This window comes from Periophthalmus magnuspinnatus, chromosome 5 (assembly GCF_009829125.3).
Source record: "Periophthalmus magnuspinnatus isolate fPerMag1 chromosome 5, fPerMag1.2.pri, whole genome shotgun sequence".
NCBI lineage: Eukaryota > Metazoa > Chordata > Actinopteri > Gobiiformes > Gobiidae > Periophthalmus > Periophthalmus magnuspinnatus.
In genome coordinates, this window is record NC_047130.1 from 33,065,314 (window position 1) to 33,082,806 (window position 17,493).

Here is a 17,493-nt window from a genome sequence, read left to right on the forward strand (position 1 = left end):
GTTAGAGTCAGAAAAATGCCATGCTTCTCATTCTCATTCGTTATAGAATGTATAACGAATGAGAATGTTTAATGTATTTCTCAAAAGTAAATAAGTAAATGTGAAAAATATATTGGATGTCTTGCAATCAGAAGTCATGACAAATGTATGACTACCTCTTGTTTTTTACACTAAATATCCATCCATCCATCCATTTTCTTCCGCTTATCCGGGGCCGGGTCGCGGGGGCAGCAGTCTAAGCAGGGACTCCCAGACTTCCCTCACCCCGGACACGTCCTCCAGCTCCTCCGGTGGGACCCCAAGGCATTCCCAGGCCAGCCGAGAGACATAGTCCCTCCAGCGTGTCCTGGGTCTTCCCCGGGGCCTCCTCCCGGTGGGACATGCCCAGAACACCTCCCTAGGGAGGCGTCCAGGAGGCATCCTGAGCAGATGCCCGAGCCACCTCAGCTGGTTCCTCTCAACGTGTAGGAGCAGCGGCTCTACTCCGAGCTCCTCCCGTGTGACCGAGCTCCTCACCCTATCCCTAAGGGTGCGCCCGGCCACTCTGCGGAGGAAGCCCATTTCAGCCACTTGTATCCGCGATCTTGTCCTTTCGGTCATTACCCAAAGCTCATGACCATAGGTGAGGGTAGGAACGTAGATTGACCGGTAAATCGAGAGCTTCGCCTTCCGGCTCAGCTCCTTCTTTACCACAACGGACCGATACAGCGACCGCATCACTGCAGACGCTGCACCGATCCGCCTGTCAATCTCACGCTCCATCCTTCCCTCACTCGTGAACAAGACCCCGAGATACTTGAACTCCTCCACTTGGGGCAGAGACTCACCACCCACCCGGAGAGAGCAAACCACCTTTTTCCGGTCGAGAACCATGGTCTCGGATTTGGAGGAGCTGATTCTCATCCCAGCCGCTTCACACTCGGCTGCAAACCGCCCCAGTGCCTGCTGCAGGTCCTGGCTCGAAGAAGCCATCAGGACAACATCATCTGCAAACAGCAGAGATGAAATCCTGTGGTTCCCAAACCAGGCCCCCTCCGGCCCCTGACTGCGCCTAGAAATTCTGTCCATAAATATAATGAACAGAACCGGTGACAAAGGGCAGCCCTGGCGGAGTCCAACATGCACTGGGAACAGGTCTGACTTACTACACTAAATATATTGGTTGAAATAATTTGTTGTTTCCTTCAGCCCCTGTTATTATATTCCATGCAACAATTAGCAGCAGTTTGTGCTTTTCCAGTCAGCTTTTTTCCAAGTTTCTTGAGCATTACCAAAAGCACACTAAATGGCGACCCTCTTATGTATTGGTGGTTGTTTACAATTTCCTAACTGTTCCCACAAATGGAAAGAAGCAGGGTGACAGGGCAGAACAAGCCTGTGTGCCTTGCCCTCAAGCCACAATATTGTGCATGCACACAATGTGAACATTACAGGAGTGCTTGGCTGAACCACGACAGTGTGTTTTTTGGTCAGATATGTTCCCATATTGTTTAATAGTACCCACTCAAATACAACGTACACCTATCATAGGGTGTCTTATCTAATAGCATCTTAGTCAACATAGTAGCCTATTTGTGGTCTCTGAAGAATGATAGTAGCCCACACTAATAAACATTTACAATGATTCTGTCACTAGTGCAGAGATAGCCTATAGCCAATTGTAAATGCATAATAGAACAAAAAGGGCTTTCTAGATGTTGGGAAATTGTTAAGAAGAGTTCATTATTCCCATTGGAAGTGCATTGTATTGTCTTTGAAGTTTATAAAACAAAAGGGTTCAGGGGGTGGGAAGTAACTACCGGTAAACTCACATTACTGTACTTGAGTACATTTTTGGAGTGATTGTACTTCCTTGAGTAGATTTTTAAACCTGTATTTGTAATAAAGTATAATTCTAATAATTCTAACCATGTGCATGCAGTTAGTTAGTGAGTACTATATAAGCCCCAATTGCCCCAATCCCTGCTATTTTCTATACCCACAAACACACACAACAGCACTGCATCACCTGCTCTGCTCTTAAAATGACCAAGTTCAGTTTGACACATTTTGACCCTATATATATATATATATATATATATATATATATATATATATATATATATATATATATATATATATATATATATATATATATATAAAATTCAGTTCAATTCATTTATTTTGGTAACGCCCAAAATCACAACAACAGTTGTCTCGAAGGGCGTTCATGTTTTGGTTGATGGGGGAAACCGGAGTACCCGGAGGAAACCCATCCAGACACGGGGAGAAACATGAAAAACTCCACACAGAAAGGCCTGGGCGACCCGGGGATCCAACCAAACCCTCTTGCTGTGGGGCATGAGTGTTGCCACTCAGCCACCGTGCTGCCTACACACAAAAACAAAACAAATACATATATATATATATATATATATATATATATATATATATATATATATATATATATATATATATATATATATATATATATATATATATAAAACATGTTTTTCATTATGGATGTGTTTATTGCACTGAAAAACATGCAGCCTTATTCTGAGCGGACGTGCATCTCCACAAACTTGACTCTTATTTGACCTGGAAGAGGGCATCCTCCTGCTAGTTTCCACAGCACTGTTGCCTCCAAGCTGCGCGCGTGCGCAATTGCGCACTGCTGACACGGTCTCCGCACAAAGAAAATCTGTGCTGCGCACAAAAAAATCAAACCGGAGTTGAAAATAAAATAAACACACAACAATTCATTCTGCGCTATTTTCCAATGTGATTCAGTGAGTGTGACTGGTGACGAGCTGCTCCAGACAATTATGTGATTCACATACGTATTTGCACAACGTCATTGAGAGGCGTCCTCATGCGCTGCTACCAGAGTTTTGGGCTGTGTCCCAATTCGCCAAACTGGCCCTAGAATCACCATTCAAAGTGTGGATTGAAGGGCAGTTACATAATTTCCGGCGCGACAAGGGCTGTCCCATTTCAATGCACCCTACTGAATGCGCCCGACAAACCTGCTCTTCCCTTTCCACCATTTCCATGGAGATCGGACGTAACCGAAGCGTGCATCCGTGCACACTTCACGCACTTCTATATCCCATCATGCACTGCGACTACGCAAGAAACATGAAGATGGAGTCTGCTGCACAATATACGTTCAAATGTTCGTACTGGTTTACCTCACCTACAACAGAGTGACATGAAACTGTTAAATCTGAATAAAGATCTGTACAGTGTGTTTGAGGATTAAAAAGGAGGGGAGTTATATGGAATAAAGAAATGTGCAGTTATTGCTAGACAATAAGAAGACATTATTATCATTAGAAATTATTACTGCAATAAGAATAATGTTAGAATGTTTGTTTCTATTGTAAGCGTCAAAGACCAAGAGAAACATAAAGTCAGAAGGGTTTAATGAGTTCCACACAGGTAATGTGAACAATGGAGCAAAGGATTCTCAGGAAAGGATAGAACAGAGTCCTGAGACGTGCACAAAATCTTCATGTGTTCCGGTACATTCCATAGTTCTGCGCCCATCTGGTGGCACGTGTCATTTACCTTCATGTTAGTAAATCAAGATACTAGCTTGATGTAGCGCTGCACTGCTAGAAAATACCTCACAATAATAAGATGGAAAGAACTGGCACGGCATAGAAGGGAAACAGCGCCCTCTACTGTTATTAAAGTGGTGTAGCCACTGGCCAAAATACCGAATTGTTAAACTGCAATATCCCACTTTATGTACAACTAATCAGTGTTCTCTGGTTTATAGACTATGAATGTCAAAATGATACTGTTACCTCTGTCTCTGTTATTACGTTTTCACAAGGTATATTTAGTTAAAGTTATGAAGTAGCTACAATTGGAAAAAAAATAAATAAATAAAATCACCTTTAACGTTATATTTGCCTATTGATATTCAATCTAAAAAAAAAAAGAAACGGCTGTGACAACGACATCTTGACTTTTCTTCTATTAAATAATAAATAATTAAAAATAACGTACGTAATGTGCGTCTGTGGTGTAGACCTGTCCCACTTCAGCAAGATGGCGGCTACACTGAGGAGGGCAGATTCTCGACCGGAACCTTCACACTACACAAACTACTATTTTTTACGCACTGTTTTGCAACAGTTTTGCATTTTAAACATGACGAAACGGACAAAACAAAGGAAGTACGCGACTGAGGACACTGGATGTTTGTACAAGTTAAACTAGAGGCATCTCCCGGAGCAGTTCGTGGAACAGAGTGAAGATCTCATGGTGGACTCAGGAGCAGAGGACCTTATGATTTGACGGACTGGATGAAGTTCCTGATCGGTAAGCGTGGTTTATTCTGCTATTGACTTAATTGTGGGTCAAATGTGTATTATTTGTAATCATTAGCATTAGCTAATGCCAATCTGCGCCCCCCCCCCCCCTATTACTGTACATTTACATATGTTATGTAAATGTACAGTAATAGAGCAGCTGGGTGTGCAGATACAGATTCCTCTCAGTGTGTATTGGTCATTGAATACTGTCACTAGTTTATGAGTTGTAAAAATCAAGCAAAAGCTTCACACAATGGCTTATACTTATAATACAAGTCAGAGCTTTATAATAAAAATGTTAAGTGTGTTTTCAACATTGGAGTTTACAGTTGGCTTGATTTGGTTGGAAGCTCATGTTTTTCCATAGTTAAAATAAAATATTTATACTTCCAATAGCATTAACATACTACACAGGTCATGAGCAAGATTTTTGTCATTTTAATTGTGTAAGTGGGCTAAAGCACTTAGTTAAAAGTCTTATAACAGAAATGTAAATGCGGTAATTTGATTCTTTTAATAAACCTTTTAACTTGGATGCGATGCAGCATGACCATGGTGCAGAGGTCTGATGTTGCTCACAGTGGTCCATGGGGCCGCAGGGAGTTTGTGTGTTTGCTCAGACTCGTGAAAAATTTGAAGGAACATTGTTCCACAGTATAGCATAATTATTATTTATGTCCATGGAGAATGTTCCAAAGTATCGTTTTAACTTATGCAGTTGACTTTCTAGCTCCCAAAAAGTTACATACTATCATTTAAAATTTGTTCCCATCTCAGGTCAAGACCAAGAACCAATCTTGTGATTTTATATAAAAGATGCTTTAAATTTTGATGTGAAGTTTCTGTAAGTGTTACTTTGGAGACTGGAGTCCTATGGCCTCATCTCTACATGTCTGTGATTGATCCACACATTCTTACTGGATGGTGGGAGAGTCCTCAGCATGTGTGTGATCTTGGCAGGCTTTCTCTGCTGGTTTTGAATCGATGCAGAGGCTGTCTGTAGACCACATGGGGCAGTAGCATAACCCGTCCTGAGAGGGCGAGCGTGCTCCAGCTGATCAAAGCACATACACAAGTGCAGTGACTGGGAGAGGAGCCAGAGACCTCTTTTATCTGTGAATGAAGGAGATGTAAAACTGATATTGATTAATGTGGAGAGCAGACTCTTCTAAGGTACAGGGACTCTTCTTCAAACTACTTTGTTTTCTTATTATTAATATTTTAGGGAAAGAGAGACAATGGACCTTTTATTGAAGATTTAACATTCAAGTCTGTTTAATTAGATGAGTCAATCCACAATAGGGTCACCACTAGATTGCAGGATTGGTGCCAGACTCAAGCATGGATAGAACAACTCAAATTAATCATTTCAAATTGCAAATCACAACACACTATATGGGAAGCCAAAAAGATAATACAATTCATCTAAATTACCCCAGAGTTTGTACATATTAAAATTCCATCTGCTAACTACAGGAAATAGTTTTTCATTTCTAAATTATAATTCTCCCAAAACCATCTCTACCTGGGGTTAATCACCAGTACTAATAATTGGATAAAAAACATTACAGATATCATCATTGTCACATTCTACAAAAATACAATTTGCTGAATTGGAATAATTTGGTTAAATTTAAAAACATCTGCTTGGTCTATAAAATCAAACATGGCACTGCCCCGCCGTCACTAGGTGATTTCGTAAAGTTTAGATCTAGTGAGGGCCGAGTGACCAGAGGAGCAGCGAGGGCAGACTGTGTTATTCCTCACAGAAGATCAGCCTTTAGTCAGGCAGTTTTCTCAGTCAAAGCCTCCCAGCAGTGGAACACAGTGCCTGAAGCCATTAGAGAGTCTCCATCATTCTTTTCATTTAAAAAGAATGCCAAATGGCTTGTGGAAACTCAGTCTTGTGAGCATTAATTGTAAATAGGTATTTGTAAATGTCCATATTTTTAATTGTGTCCACATTATATTGTCTTTCAATATGTTTAATTCTTATCTTTGAATGTTTTTGATATGAAGTGTTCTCTTAATTGTAGGTTGCCTTGTTACATCTGGCCTGGGGACAACCGATGAAAACTAGCTCTAGTCAGCTAACTCGGGCACATTTACATTTTTTTGTAATGTTGATTAATGTGCATTGTCCCTTTTTTTTAAATAAATAAAAAAAAAAAATAAATTACAATTTTCATAATCTGAATGACCATGCTTTTCATCTAAATTTAACAATATTATTTGAAGAGTTAAGAAAAGAATAATGCGTATGAATGAATAATGTGTCACATGGGGATCTGATTAATGTCACTTTTTTGCATTAGATTTGAGTATCTCGGATTATATTGAGAAAAGTAATGGTTGTGCAACAAAAGCATTTCTAAAAAATATATTTAGTGAATATAGAGATTTTAACTGGAGATTATTCTGTTTAGGCAAGGTAAGGCAAGGCAAGTTTATTTGTATAGCACAATTCGTACACAAGGTAATTCAAAGTGCTTTACAGAATAAGAAAGACATTCAAATCACACAAATCAAAACATAAATAATCACAAATTATCATAATAAAATTAACATTAAAAGAGAAGAGTGCAGAATACTTCACTTTACTTTACTTTTACTTTACTTAACTTCAGTTCAATTCAATTAAATTCATTTATTTTTGTAACGCCCAAAATCAAAACAACAGTTGTCTCAAAGGGTGTTCATGTTTTGGTTGCCAAAACTTGACAACTTGGTGTCTGAATAATTTGATCAAAAGCTTTGAAGTCATGGAATAATAGAAATAAATTGAAAGTGACACCTGATCAGTTCTAAAACTATATCAGGATATATGTCAAACCAAACCAATAACTACTATACTGTTATTTAAGACTATTGGCAAGATAAATAGTGGGTTTCAACTTCCTTTTATAGCTGATATTTCCCTTTCTAAAGATATAATATTTCATTTTGAATTGCTACAGTGAGTGCCTTGGTAACAATAGTAACTTTTCATCACTCTAAAACCCTCTGGTAAAATATATTTATAATATTTTGTGTTATTTTTATATTATGTTTTAGTTTAGAATAATTGAAATGTTTTAAAACATGACGTTTAGTAGTAGCAGCATTTACAGTAGCCATATGAGAGAAATCAGCTTTCTCTTATATAAATGGATTCCAAATGATGTTGTAATGACCTAGTGGTGTTCCATTGTTTAGTGTTCAGTTAGAAGATTTAAGCAATAACTAAAACTTATTTTCTGCTATGCTGTTCAGCCGTCAGTAAGTCCGGTTCCTCATTGGATTTGTGTCACCAACTTGTCATCACTCCTGTCCATCAACTTGGATTAATTAAAGGCAGTACTCCCCGGATGCACAGATTCAACATAATGAGCAAATGGTGTTTTCAATAGACCTGCAGTTGTCATAAAAAAAACAGAAGTCACCAGATGTTACTGTCGTTGGGAAAATTATTAAAACTCACACTTATAGTCCTGCATTAGTATTTGTCTTTGTGTATACTTTCCACAAAACATACAAGGTAATAGGCTGCAGCACTACACAGTAAACCAGTGCTCCAGTTTTCGGTCTAACTGAACAAGCTGTCAAAAATGCTTCAGCATAGGGAATACTACCCTATGGCTATATTGAAGGTCAAAGTTTGTAACCCACACACATCATAGAAATGTCCTGTGTGATGTTCCACTGTGAAAGACACCCACCACTTTGCTACTGCTTTCCTTAATCTAAATGGTTGAAAATGCAGCCTTGAAAATGTGTGAAAGTGAGCCAAATGCCCACAAAGACACAGCTAAAGATGGGAAATGGTCTTATGGGGAAAAATAATAATAATTAAAATAAATAAAAAAATAAAAAAATTATATATATATATATATATATATATATATATATATATATATATATATATATATATATATATATATATATATATATATATATATATATATATATATATTTATTTATTTATTTTCCAGTAAGTTAGCGTGGGTGGTCTGCCAAAAGCATGTAACAATAGCCCTCCAAAGTGCTCACTTTAGCTTGCAGGGTTCCCCAACAGCAACTGCAAAGTGGCCACACCATGGAAATCTGGGTCCAATCTCAGCCCCTGGCCTTCAATTATTGAGCTGTAACCTCCAACAATAATTCATGCATCTGAAAAGCTCTGCAGATAATCGGAGACATTAAGCGCCTGTGGTCTGCAATGAGAAGGAGGAGGGGAGAATGAAAGATGGTTGACAGACGGAGATCGGGGCTGATTGCCGGCTATGGCACTCTCTCAGATTGAAGTGGCTCTTGAAAATTGCTTGAACCTTAAAGAGGACAGATGTTGCATGATAAATGGTCATCCGTTTGAAATGACTGGGATTGGACCAATAGTGCCCACAGTGATGCAGCAGGCTGATGGATAGAACGAGAGGGGTATGTTCAAAAGTGATTTAATATCATGTTTTACCTAAATTGCATTATCACAATTCTTATCAGGGTTTTTCTCCATTAAAGGGGACATATTATATCAAATAGATTTTTAAAAGCTTTTAACTTCTCTGTACTTTCTAACTATCATTCAAAAAAAAAAAATAAATAAATAAAAATTAAAAATAAAAACTCACTGTTTGGGTTATACATGCAGGGATGTCATATATCCATGTAATCAAATATCCACTGCTTGCAATGGTAAAGTCCCTCAATAAAGAAATGGACTCATTTCTATTACTAAGCTGTTTTAGTTCCATATTATATCAACATTACAATGAACAAAATGTAAAATAATGATTTTCATAATGAATGTATGTTACAATCTATTTCTAATTAGCTGGAAAAAGCACAAGAGCTATTCTTTAAGTAACAGACGCAAACCTTGCTTTCTCCTGCTGCTTTTGTCGCAAATCAAGGGCAATAAAGTTGGCAAAAGAATGCAGGGAGACAGGCGATCTGTGCCAAATGTTAAGGACAGAGATATGCTGCTCTTAGGAGATGCTATGTGTGAGCCACATAGAATCCAAACTTGCTCCTATCCCAGTTACACTGTTTCTGAGATTACAAAACTCCTGCCAAATGTTTTGTCAACACACTGAGGAGTTAAACAGCTGAAGATTGTGCATGTGGGTGCAGGTGATACCAGAATGGAACACACAAAAAAATCTTGCAAAGGGATTTCATTAAATTATTCGAGCAGCTTGATAAAGTGGATGTTAAGACATTCATGAGTGGACCTCTTCCTGGCATAGACAGAAGGAAGATGAACAAATGTATATGGCTGTTTCAGCTGAACATGTGGCTGTTCAACGCTTGGGCTCTCAGAGGATTGCACTACATTGACAACTTTGATCTATTCTGGAAACGAAAGGACCTGTTCAAGGAAAATGGCCCTGGTGATGGATAACCTCCTCCACGCTCTGAGGCACCGGCCTGGACAGGGTCCTGGGCCAGTGAGAGAAAAGAGGAATGAGAGAAGCATCCTTCTGTGCCAGTCAGAGACTGAGCCAATGTGTCAGCACCACCAGCAGCACCACAACTACCGCAACCACCTTCCCCAGTGAAGGAGTCACCACTAGCATCACAACCATCTCCTCCAGCGAAGGAGTCATCACCGGCACCACAACCATCTCCCCCAGCAAAAGATTCAGCAGCACTACCAACTCCCCCAGAGAACAGGTCAGCAGCACCACCACCTTCCCAATTGAAGGATTCATCTACAGCATATGGGGTGACAGTGGCTCAGTGGTTGGAGTGTTGGTCCCCCAACCCGAAGGTCGGAGGATTGAGTCCGGCTCAGACCAAGTTCTGTCATTGTGTCCTTAGGCAAGACACTTCACCCACATTGCCTAGTATGAAAGTGGTGTGTGCGCGAATGATAGGTGGTGGTCAGAGGGGCTGATGGCGCAGATTGGCAGCCTCGCTTCCGTCAGTCTGCCCCAGGGCAGCTGTGGCTACAGTAGTAGCTTACCATCACCAAGTGTGGAAATGAATGAATAATGACTATAGTGTAGCGCTTTGAGAGGCTTTGAAAAAGCACATTACAAGTGTAAGCCATTATTATTATCACTTCCCCCAGGGCCCTCATCACAGGCCTTGAACCTGTCTGTGACAGTCCCAGCAGAGGTTTCAGTCCCGGTAGCAACCCCATCACCTCCCCTGCCCACAGACCAGTCCTGGGTCCCATTTGCTACATCTACTTCCTCTAGAGACTCTTTCCTCTCCTTTTCCTCCCAACTTTCACCCATGGCAATTCCAAAACCATGTAGAAAGCCTCATCAAATCATGAACCACCTATCCCCTCTCGTCTTTCACCCAAACTCCCCTCTGCTCCACCTCCTCGGCTCTCATCTGGTCCCTGCCCAAACTCCCCCCTGCTCTGCCTCCTCGGCCCTCACCCGGTCCCTCACCCATGCGCCCCCCTGTTACACCTCCTCAGCTCTCACCTGGTCTCTCCCCCCTGCTCACCCTTCCCTGCCTTCACCGAGAGTAATCACCAAATTATCACCAAGAGCTAGGACATACAGGGACTTTGCTTTCCCAGGACATACAGTCGTGATAAAGATAATATCATGCTGAGGACCTGTGATGGAGCTGCAATTAAACCATGTAGACTGATTAACAGAAGGACAATTAGACTGTCCAATCAGATTTTGTTCACATTCCCTATAAGAAGATAACATCCAGTCCTACAGAAACAAATCTGAAACTTGCTGTGCTCAATGTCAGATCTTTATATAACATGCAATTTTTAATTAATGATTTTATTTCTTCTTTTAATCTTGACTTTACATTTTAACAGAAACATGGCTAGAAAAAAAAACACATCATTTTCATGTCTTCTTTGACCTGTCTGTTACTCCCAAACCAGCGGCTGTTCCTGCAGTTGTTTGAAGGAGACGCATAAATAACACCGGTGCAAACACTTTGAATATGCCTCATATTGTAATGTTTATGATTTGTTGAACTCTGTGAGTGTTTTGAATGTTCTGGACACCATTACTATTACTTCACTATTATGAAGGTTAGAATGGTTAAAGATACGCAGAAAGCGCCATGGAGGAATGATGAATGGATGAAAGGAATTAATGTCTCAGTCAGGGCACAGAAAAAGGAGTGCTGGAGGGCCGAGCGGGAATGGCACAAGTCAGAGCTTCAGATGTACATGCACAACCACAGCTTATGTAGAACAAGGGAGAGGTATTTTTCTGACATTATTGGAAGTTGCAGTAACAACTACTGTGTCCTGTTTGCAAATTAAACAGATTAACAAACCCTCCAGCTCTGCTGCCGTTAGAACTAATTTCCACATCTAAGTGCAATGAGTGTGCAGTATTCTTTAATGACAAGGTTCAAGGCATTAAAAAAGCCACCAATTCCACAACACAAATGACACTCCTGCAGTCACCTAGACCCTTAGAGCTGACTCACTTTGCACCTGTAACTGACAAAATTGTCCAAGAGATCGTCACCAGTCTGAGTTCATCTACATGCTGCCTTGATGTGTTACCCACTAAATTTTTGTGCTCAGCAGTTTGCTATCACCACTCACTTGCATAGTTAATTTGCATGTCACTTCAATCTAGAACATTCCGAAGAGCTTTGAAACTTTGAAGTCTAGAAGCCACAATATTGAACAATTACCGACCAATCTCAAATCTGCCGTTTTTAGGCATTCCTTGAAAAAAATTGTTTACCAACAACTTATTATTATCTAAAAATGAACAACTCCTTTGATGTTTTCTAGTCAGGTTATAGACCCCACTTATGAGACCACTCTTATCAAGGTGACAAATGACATCCACCTGAACACTGATGCCAGCAAAGTTTCAGTCTTGATCCTGTTAGATCTCAGTGCTGCCTTTGACACTGTGGACCATGGGATCCTCTTACAGAGACTAGAGGACTGGTTCAAGTATTATCTAGAAAACAGGGAGCACTTTGTTGAAATTGGAAAATGGGTCTCAGATCACATGGCCCTTACCTATAGGGTGCCCCAGAGGTCAATCCTGGGACCCCTGTTGCTCAATCTCTACATTAGGCCCGTTAATACTCAGCCATAATGTGCCCTACCACAACTATGCAGATGACACTCAAATCTATGTCTCACTGGCAGCGGGTGAATATGGACCAGTGGATACCGTCTGCTACTGCATCCAACACATAAGTGTGTGGATGCAAAACAACCTTCTTCAGCTTAACTCAGACAATACTGAAGTCATCATCTTTGGCCCACAAAAACATAGAGAAAGTGTCAGCAGTCACCTCCAGTCTCTCTTTGAAACCTTCGAACAGACACATCAAATCAACAATAGCTTTTTACCATCTAAAAAATCAAAGGCATACTGTCAAAATCAGACTTGGAGAGACTTATCTATGCATTTGTCTCCAATAGGTTAAACTACTCTAAAGGCCTGCTCACTGGCCTCTCCAAACGAGCATTAAGACAGAACAGTACATCCAGAATGCCACTGCTCGGGTCCTGACTAGAACTAGAAAGTGCGAGCACATAAGTCCTATGCTCAGGTCTCTGCACTGGCTTCTGTGGCTCAGAGAATATACTTTAAAGCAGTTCTGTTTGTGTACAAGTCTCTCCATGGCCTAGCACCCAAGTACATCTCCAACATGTTAGTGTGAGGTGGTTCATATGGCACTTTGAGGACTTCATGGACCGGCCTGCGGCCCCATGTTTAATCCTGGATTTAAGACTAAACATGGGGAATCTGAATTTTAGTTTTATACAGCTAAAACTTGTAGTCCTGGATTTAAGACTAAACATGTGGAATCTGAATTTCAGTTTTATGCAGCTAAAACTTGGAACAGTCTTCCTGAAGATGTGAGACAGGCCTCTACTTTGACAATCCAGGGTCAAAACAGTTCTGGTTAGCTTTGTACATGACTGAAAGGTTTTTATTCTGTACTTTTCTCCTTTAATGTTTGTTTTATGATGATTATTTATTTTTTTGATTTGTTGTATTGTGATTTTAATGTCTTTCTTATTCTGTGAAGAACTTTGAATTACTTTGTGTACAAATTGTGCTATACAAATAAACTTGCCTTGCCTTGCCTAACCAATAACATTGCCATGACATATCATTGCATTTTGTTGTCATCTATGTAAGGGCACCGATACACTAACCTTACACATATCACTGTTTATCTATAGAGCAGGCAGAAAAAAACATACAATGAAGTGTTTGTAATGAACGACACTGACATGTCATATTCACCATTATTATCCAACTCAGCTCTGAACTGTGCCACAACTGTGCCCCTGAGACTGTTATAATAGAGTAGACAAGCCTATTATATATGTATATATTGCACTCTTTAATCTTAAACTCAGCACACCATTACCCACTATGTAGTTAATAACCTGCTAAGCTTAGTTGATTTTCAATTGTTATGTATATAAATATAAGATTCCAAGTTACACACCGTTGCAGTAATTCCTCAAATGATGAATTGTTAAGGATTGGCTCCAAAAACTTGCTTCATACATTTGGAGACTTAGTCCTTTAAACTAACAATAATCATACATTTGAGGTTTAATGACACCACATTTTATTGTGAAAAAAATTGTTTTCATATTAAACATAAACCAGATCAACTTATCTGCAATCTGACAACAAATTCCACCATACAATTCTGGACTGCCCAACAGCTCACTTTGAAGCTATAGGGATGCCAGAATGATGTTACGTGAACGTCACTTCTTACATCATACTTCGCAAATGTGTTATGTAATCTAAAATCAAGAGGACTTGTTGTTGCAACTGGTAATTAAAATCTATAGCACTATTTAGAAAGAGACTCCAAGGGCAAATCCATGTGTTTGAGGAACACAGAAGAGTTTCTGTTTTTAACTGATGAGATTTCCCCCTGGAGAAAACCTTGCACTCCACATATTGGAATTGATCCTCTCCTCTGCAAAGATCCAGATATTCACCTTCTAGCTAATTGCACCAGGCAAAGCTTATTCAGAACAGTAAGAATAAGACTCAGTACCTTTTGGACTGATGCCACTCATCCATTTAAAGCAGTTGGCACTAAGTTGTCCCCATCCAACCTGAGCATGCTTTCAGAAGTGGGAGTAACATGGAAATAAGCCTAAAAAGACAGGTATTAGTGTTTTCCGCCAAAAGAATAGTGTATTTGCGACCACAGTGTTTTATGCATATTAGTTCTCAGGAGTGCACTTTAAAATATGCATCTTTATCTTTATTGTACTTGAAATAAAGGTCAAAGACGCTAACAAAAATGTACAAGTAGATAATTCTTCATCAAAACTACCTGAGTTTGAACTGAATAAATTGACTTGATTGGATGATAGAGTGGTAGCTACACCTTTATTTTCTGATTATTCTAAAATGACTTGCACATATAGATTTTTAGGCATTTAAGAATTTATATTATGTGAACTCTTTGTACAATGTAAGAAAGGCTGTCACAAAGGGTTATGGAGCATTTTGTGATTTGTAGGTCCATATTAACAGTAGATTAATAATAATATTTGAATAAACATTGAAATGTCCAAAAATGTTTGTCGTTGACTACAGAATGAAATTTTCTATACAGAATTTGTAGTACAGACCTGGGCTCAGACTGAACCATGCAATCAGGTGCCTTTTTTCAGTGAATGAGATACAAACAAACTCAGTGTTGGTCATCCATCTTTTAGAAAAGTACAAACTTCTCTTACCTCATATTGACTGCATTTGGTGCTTTGCTTTGTGTTTTTCAGTGCTTTGTGTTTTATTTTTCCCCCTAGTGCCTGGTGGTCTCTTCTTTTCCAGAGAAGAGTGTCCCTGACATGTGGGATGCACCTCCATCTCTGTTTAGAGTTTCTGTTTCCTGATTTCAATAGCCTCCCGTATCCAGCATTTATATTTGCAAACTCAAAAATAATTGGAACAGAAGGACACAAAGTTAAAGAATTGTACGTTTTTTTTCATTTACTACAGTAATTGCACCCATTCAAAGTAGTATCCCCATTTGATTGTTACTAATCTCGCTTCCCTATACGTCCACGTCTATCCATAACATTAACCACTTTGGTATAGTATTGTAAAAAATGATTTGTTGCCGTACCTATAAATGTACAGTAACTCACGCTATGTTTTCTTTTCACCTCTGCAGACCAAGAGCGAATAGGGAAGGACTCTAACTATGAGCAGGAGGGGAAAGTGCAGTTTGTCATTGATGCTGTTTACTCAATGGCCCACGCTCTACACAACATGCATAAGGAACTGTGTCCCGGGAAGGTGGGACTCTGTGCCAAAATGGACCCCATCAACGGCACTCATCTTCTCAAGCACATCCGCCGGCTCAACTTTGCAGGTTAGTCACTGCTATCTTTAATGCTGCGCAAACTAAATGGGACACATATTTCACACAGCAGGGGAGGGGTATAGCTCCATTCTAGACTGTTTAGCACCATAGCACCTCATTCTTTTGTAACATGGCCTATTTTTCATTTCTTCAGAGGGGAATTATGTTCTGCGAAGAAACTGACATGTTAATTGCTGGGTTTCAGATGACATTACAACATTCTATAGGCCAAGAATATTTAATACAGACAGGGGCAGCTGGAATGAATAGTGTTAAAATTCAGGTTCATATTGAAATATAGCATGTTCTGGTCACCCAGATAACTGGTCAGGTTTAACATTGTAAATTTACTTGAATAGTTCACGTCCATATAATCAATAGGAAAAACTGCCTGTAGTCCCTCATCTAGAAGTGTGGCATCGTCTAATTCCTCTTTTTCTTCAGTTTACTTCAAATATCTCTCTGTCAGCAATTTCTGCCTTGTCCAGCTTCCAAATGTGTACCATTCAAATTTGAACCGAATCTGAAGTAAATTGTCCCTAGGGTGAATGAATGTAAGAGTAATTGGTTGTCAGCCAGCTGCTAACTGGACATTGTTGGTAGGGATTTCAAAGGGCCATAGTGATTTGCATCTTCATCTTGGCATTGCAGAGTCAGAGGTTTAATTAAATAACATTATGAATAGCTTCTTTGCATGATGGATAAAGTTAACTGAAGATGTTATTGATTAGTTAATTATGATAGCACTTTGACAAATAACTGTGGATTTTGTACATTGATAATGAAACACCAAATGAAGTCTTAGTGTATCACACTGTTAGCAATGCATGATGCTTCCTCCTACACTGGAGCATCTCAGTAGCTTGGTAACCATCTTTTGTTGCATGACCCATTTTTAATTTCTTACGAGAAGCCTTGCATCCTACAAAGCTATCGCTCAGGTTCACGTTCATGACTGCCATATTAAATATTAAAAGCTTGCACACAAAGCATAGATGCAGGCTTTCATTATATAGACACTTGGATTTTAAATTTGAGCCCATTAGAATTCTTACATAGGGTTTTGAGTGAGCAATGTTTGTAGAGATAAATTATTCATTTGAACTGCTGCTCTTGGGGCTAATTTGTCATTCTAATATCTTCTTGTTACATGAGCAGAATGACAATGTGGTGTTTAATTTTATCAATAAAAGGAAATAATTCCCTTTTAAATGAATGAGTAATTCCGTATGCTTTCTGAGTTTGATGTTCAGTTGAACCTGGTTGAGCACAACGCTTGTTAATTTTGAAAAGTTCCTGATTTACACGACAATGAAAGAGGCCATTTTATACTCCAAGAATGGAATCAGATGTAATGAGAATTTGGCTTTTACTTTACCACTTGCAGTGTATAATTATGCGGTTTCTGATGTAGGTAGGTCACATTTTTGGCTATGGTATGGTATTTATTTGTACAGGGACAGTGCACAGCAAGATATTAATCAAGGCCAAGTGCTTGTGCCAGGTATTAACATGAATGCAAGTTCACACCTATGGTCTCTGAACAAGTTGATGTTATAGAAATAAATATCTGAATACAGAACCTGAAATGTGAGGATAAATAGACCAGTCAAAAGTTACACATCCACTTATAGGGTCATGTTATACACGTCTGTAAAATCATCCAATCTGCACTCATATACTATACATATTTATTCCCACTCTCATTCTCGCTCCCTCTCATTTCAATGTAAATGTCATCTAAGTTAATGTACAAAATAGTACAGAAGTAGTACAGAATAGTAATAGATTCATATGCATGATTCTCCAACACTCAAAGCGGGCAAAAATAGCTGTGATAAAGGGTTTCTAGATTCAGTATTTGTGTGGTCGACTACGGGAA

At 39.3% G+C, this 17,493-nt stretch overlaps 1 protein-coding gene across 1 annotated transcript in view; it reads left to right on the forward strand.

Annotated features, from left to right (window-relative positions):
* Positions 1–17,493, forward strand: part of LOC117371643 (metabotropic glutamate receptor 4-like) — a 171,160-nt gene that overhangs the window by 132,175 nt on the left and 21,492 nt on the right. The window contains exon 7 of the mRNA XM_033967337.2: positions 15,420–15,620. Coding sequence (XP_033823228.1) covers positions 15,420–15,620 — 201 coding nt within the window. The remainder of the gene's footprint in view (positions 1–15,419; positions 15,621–17,493) is intronic.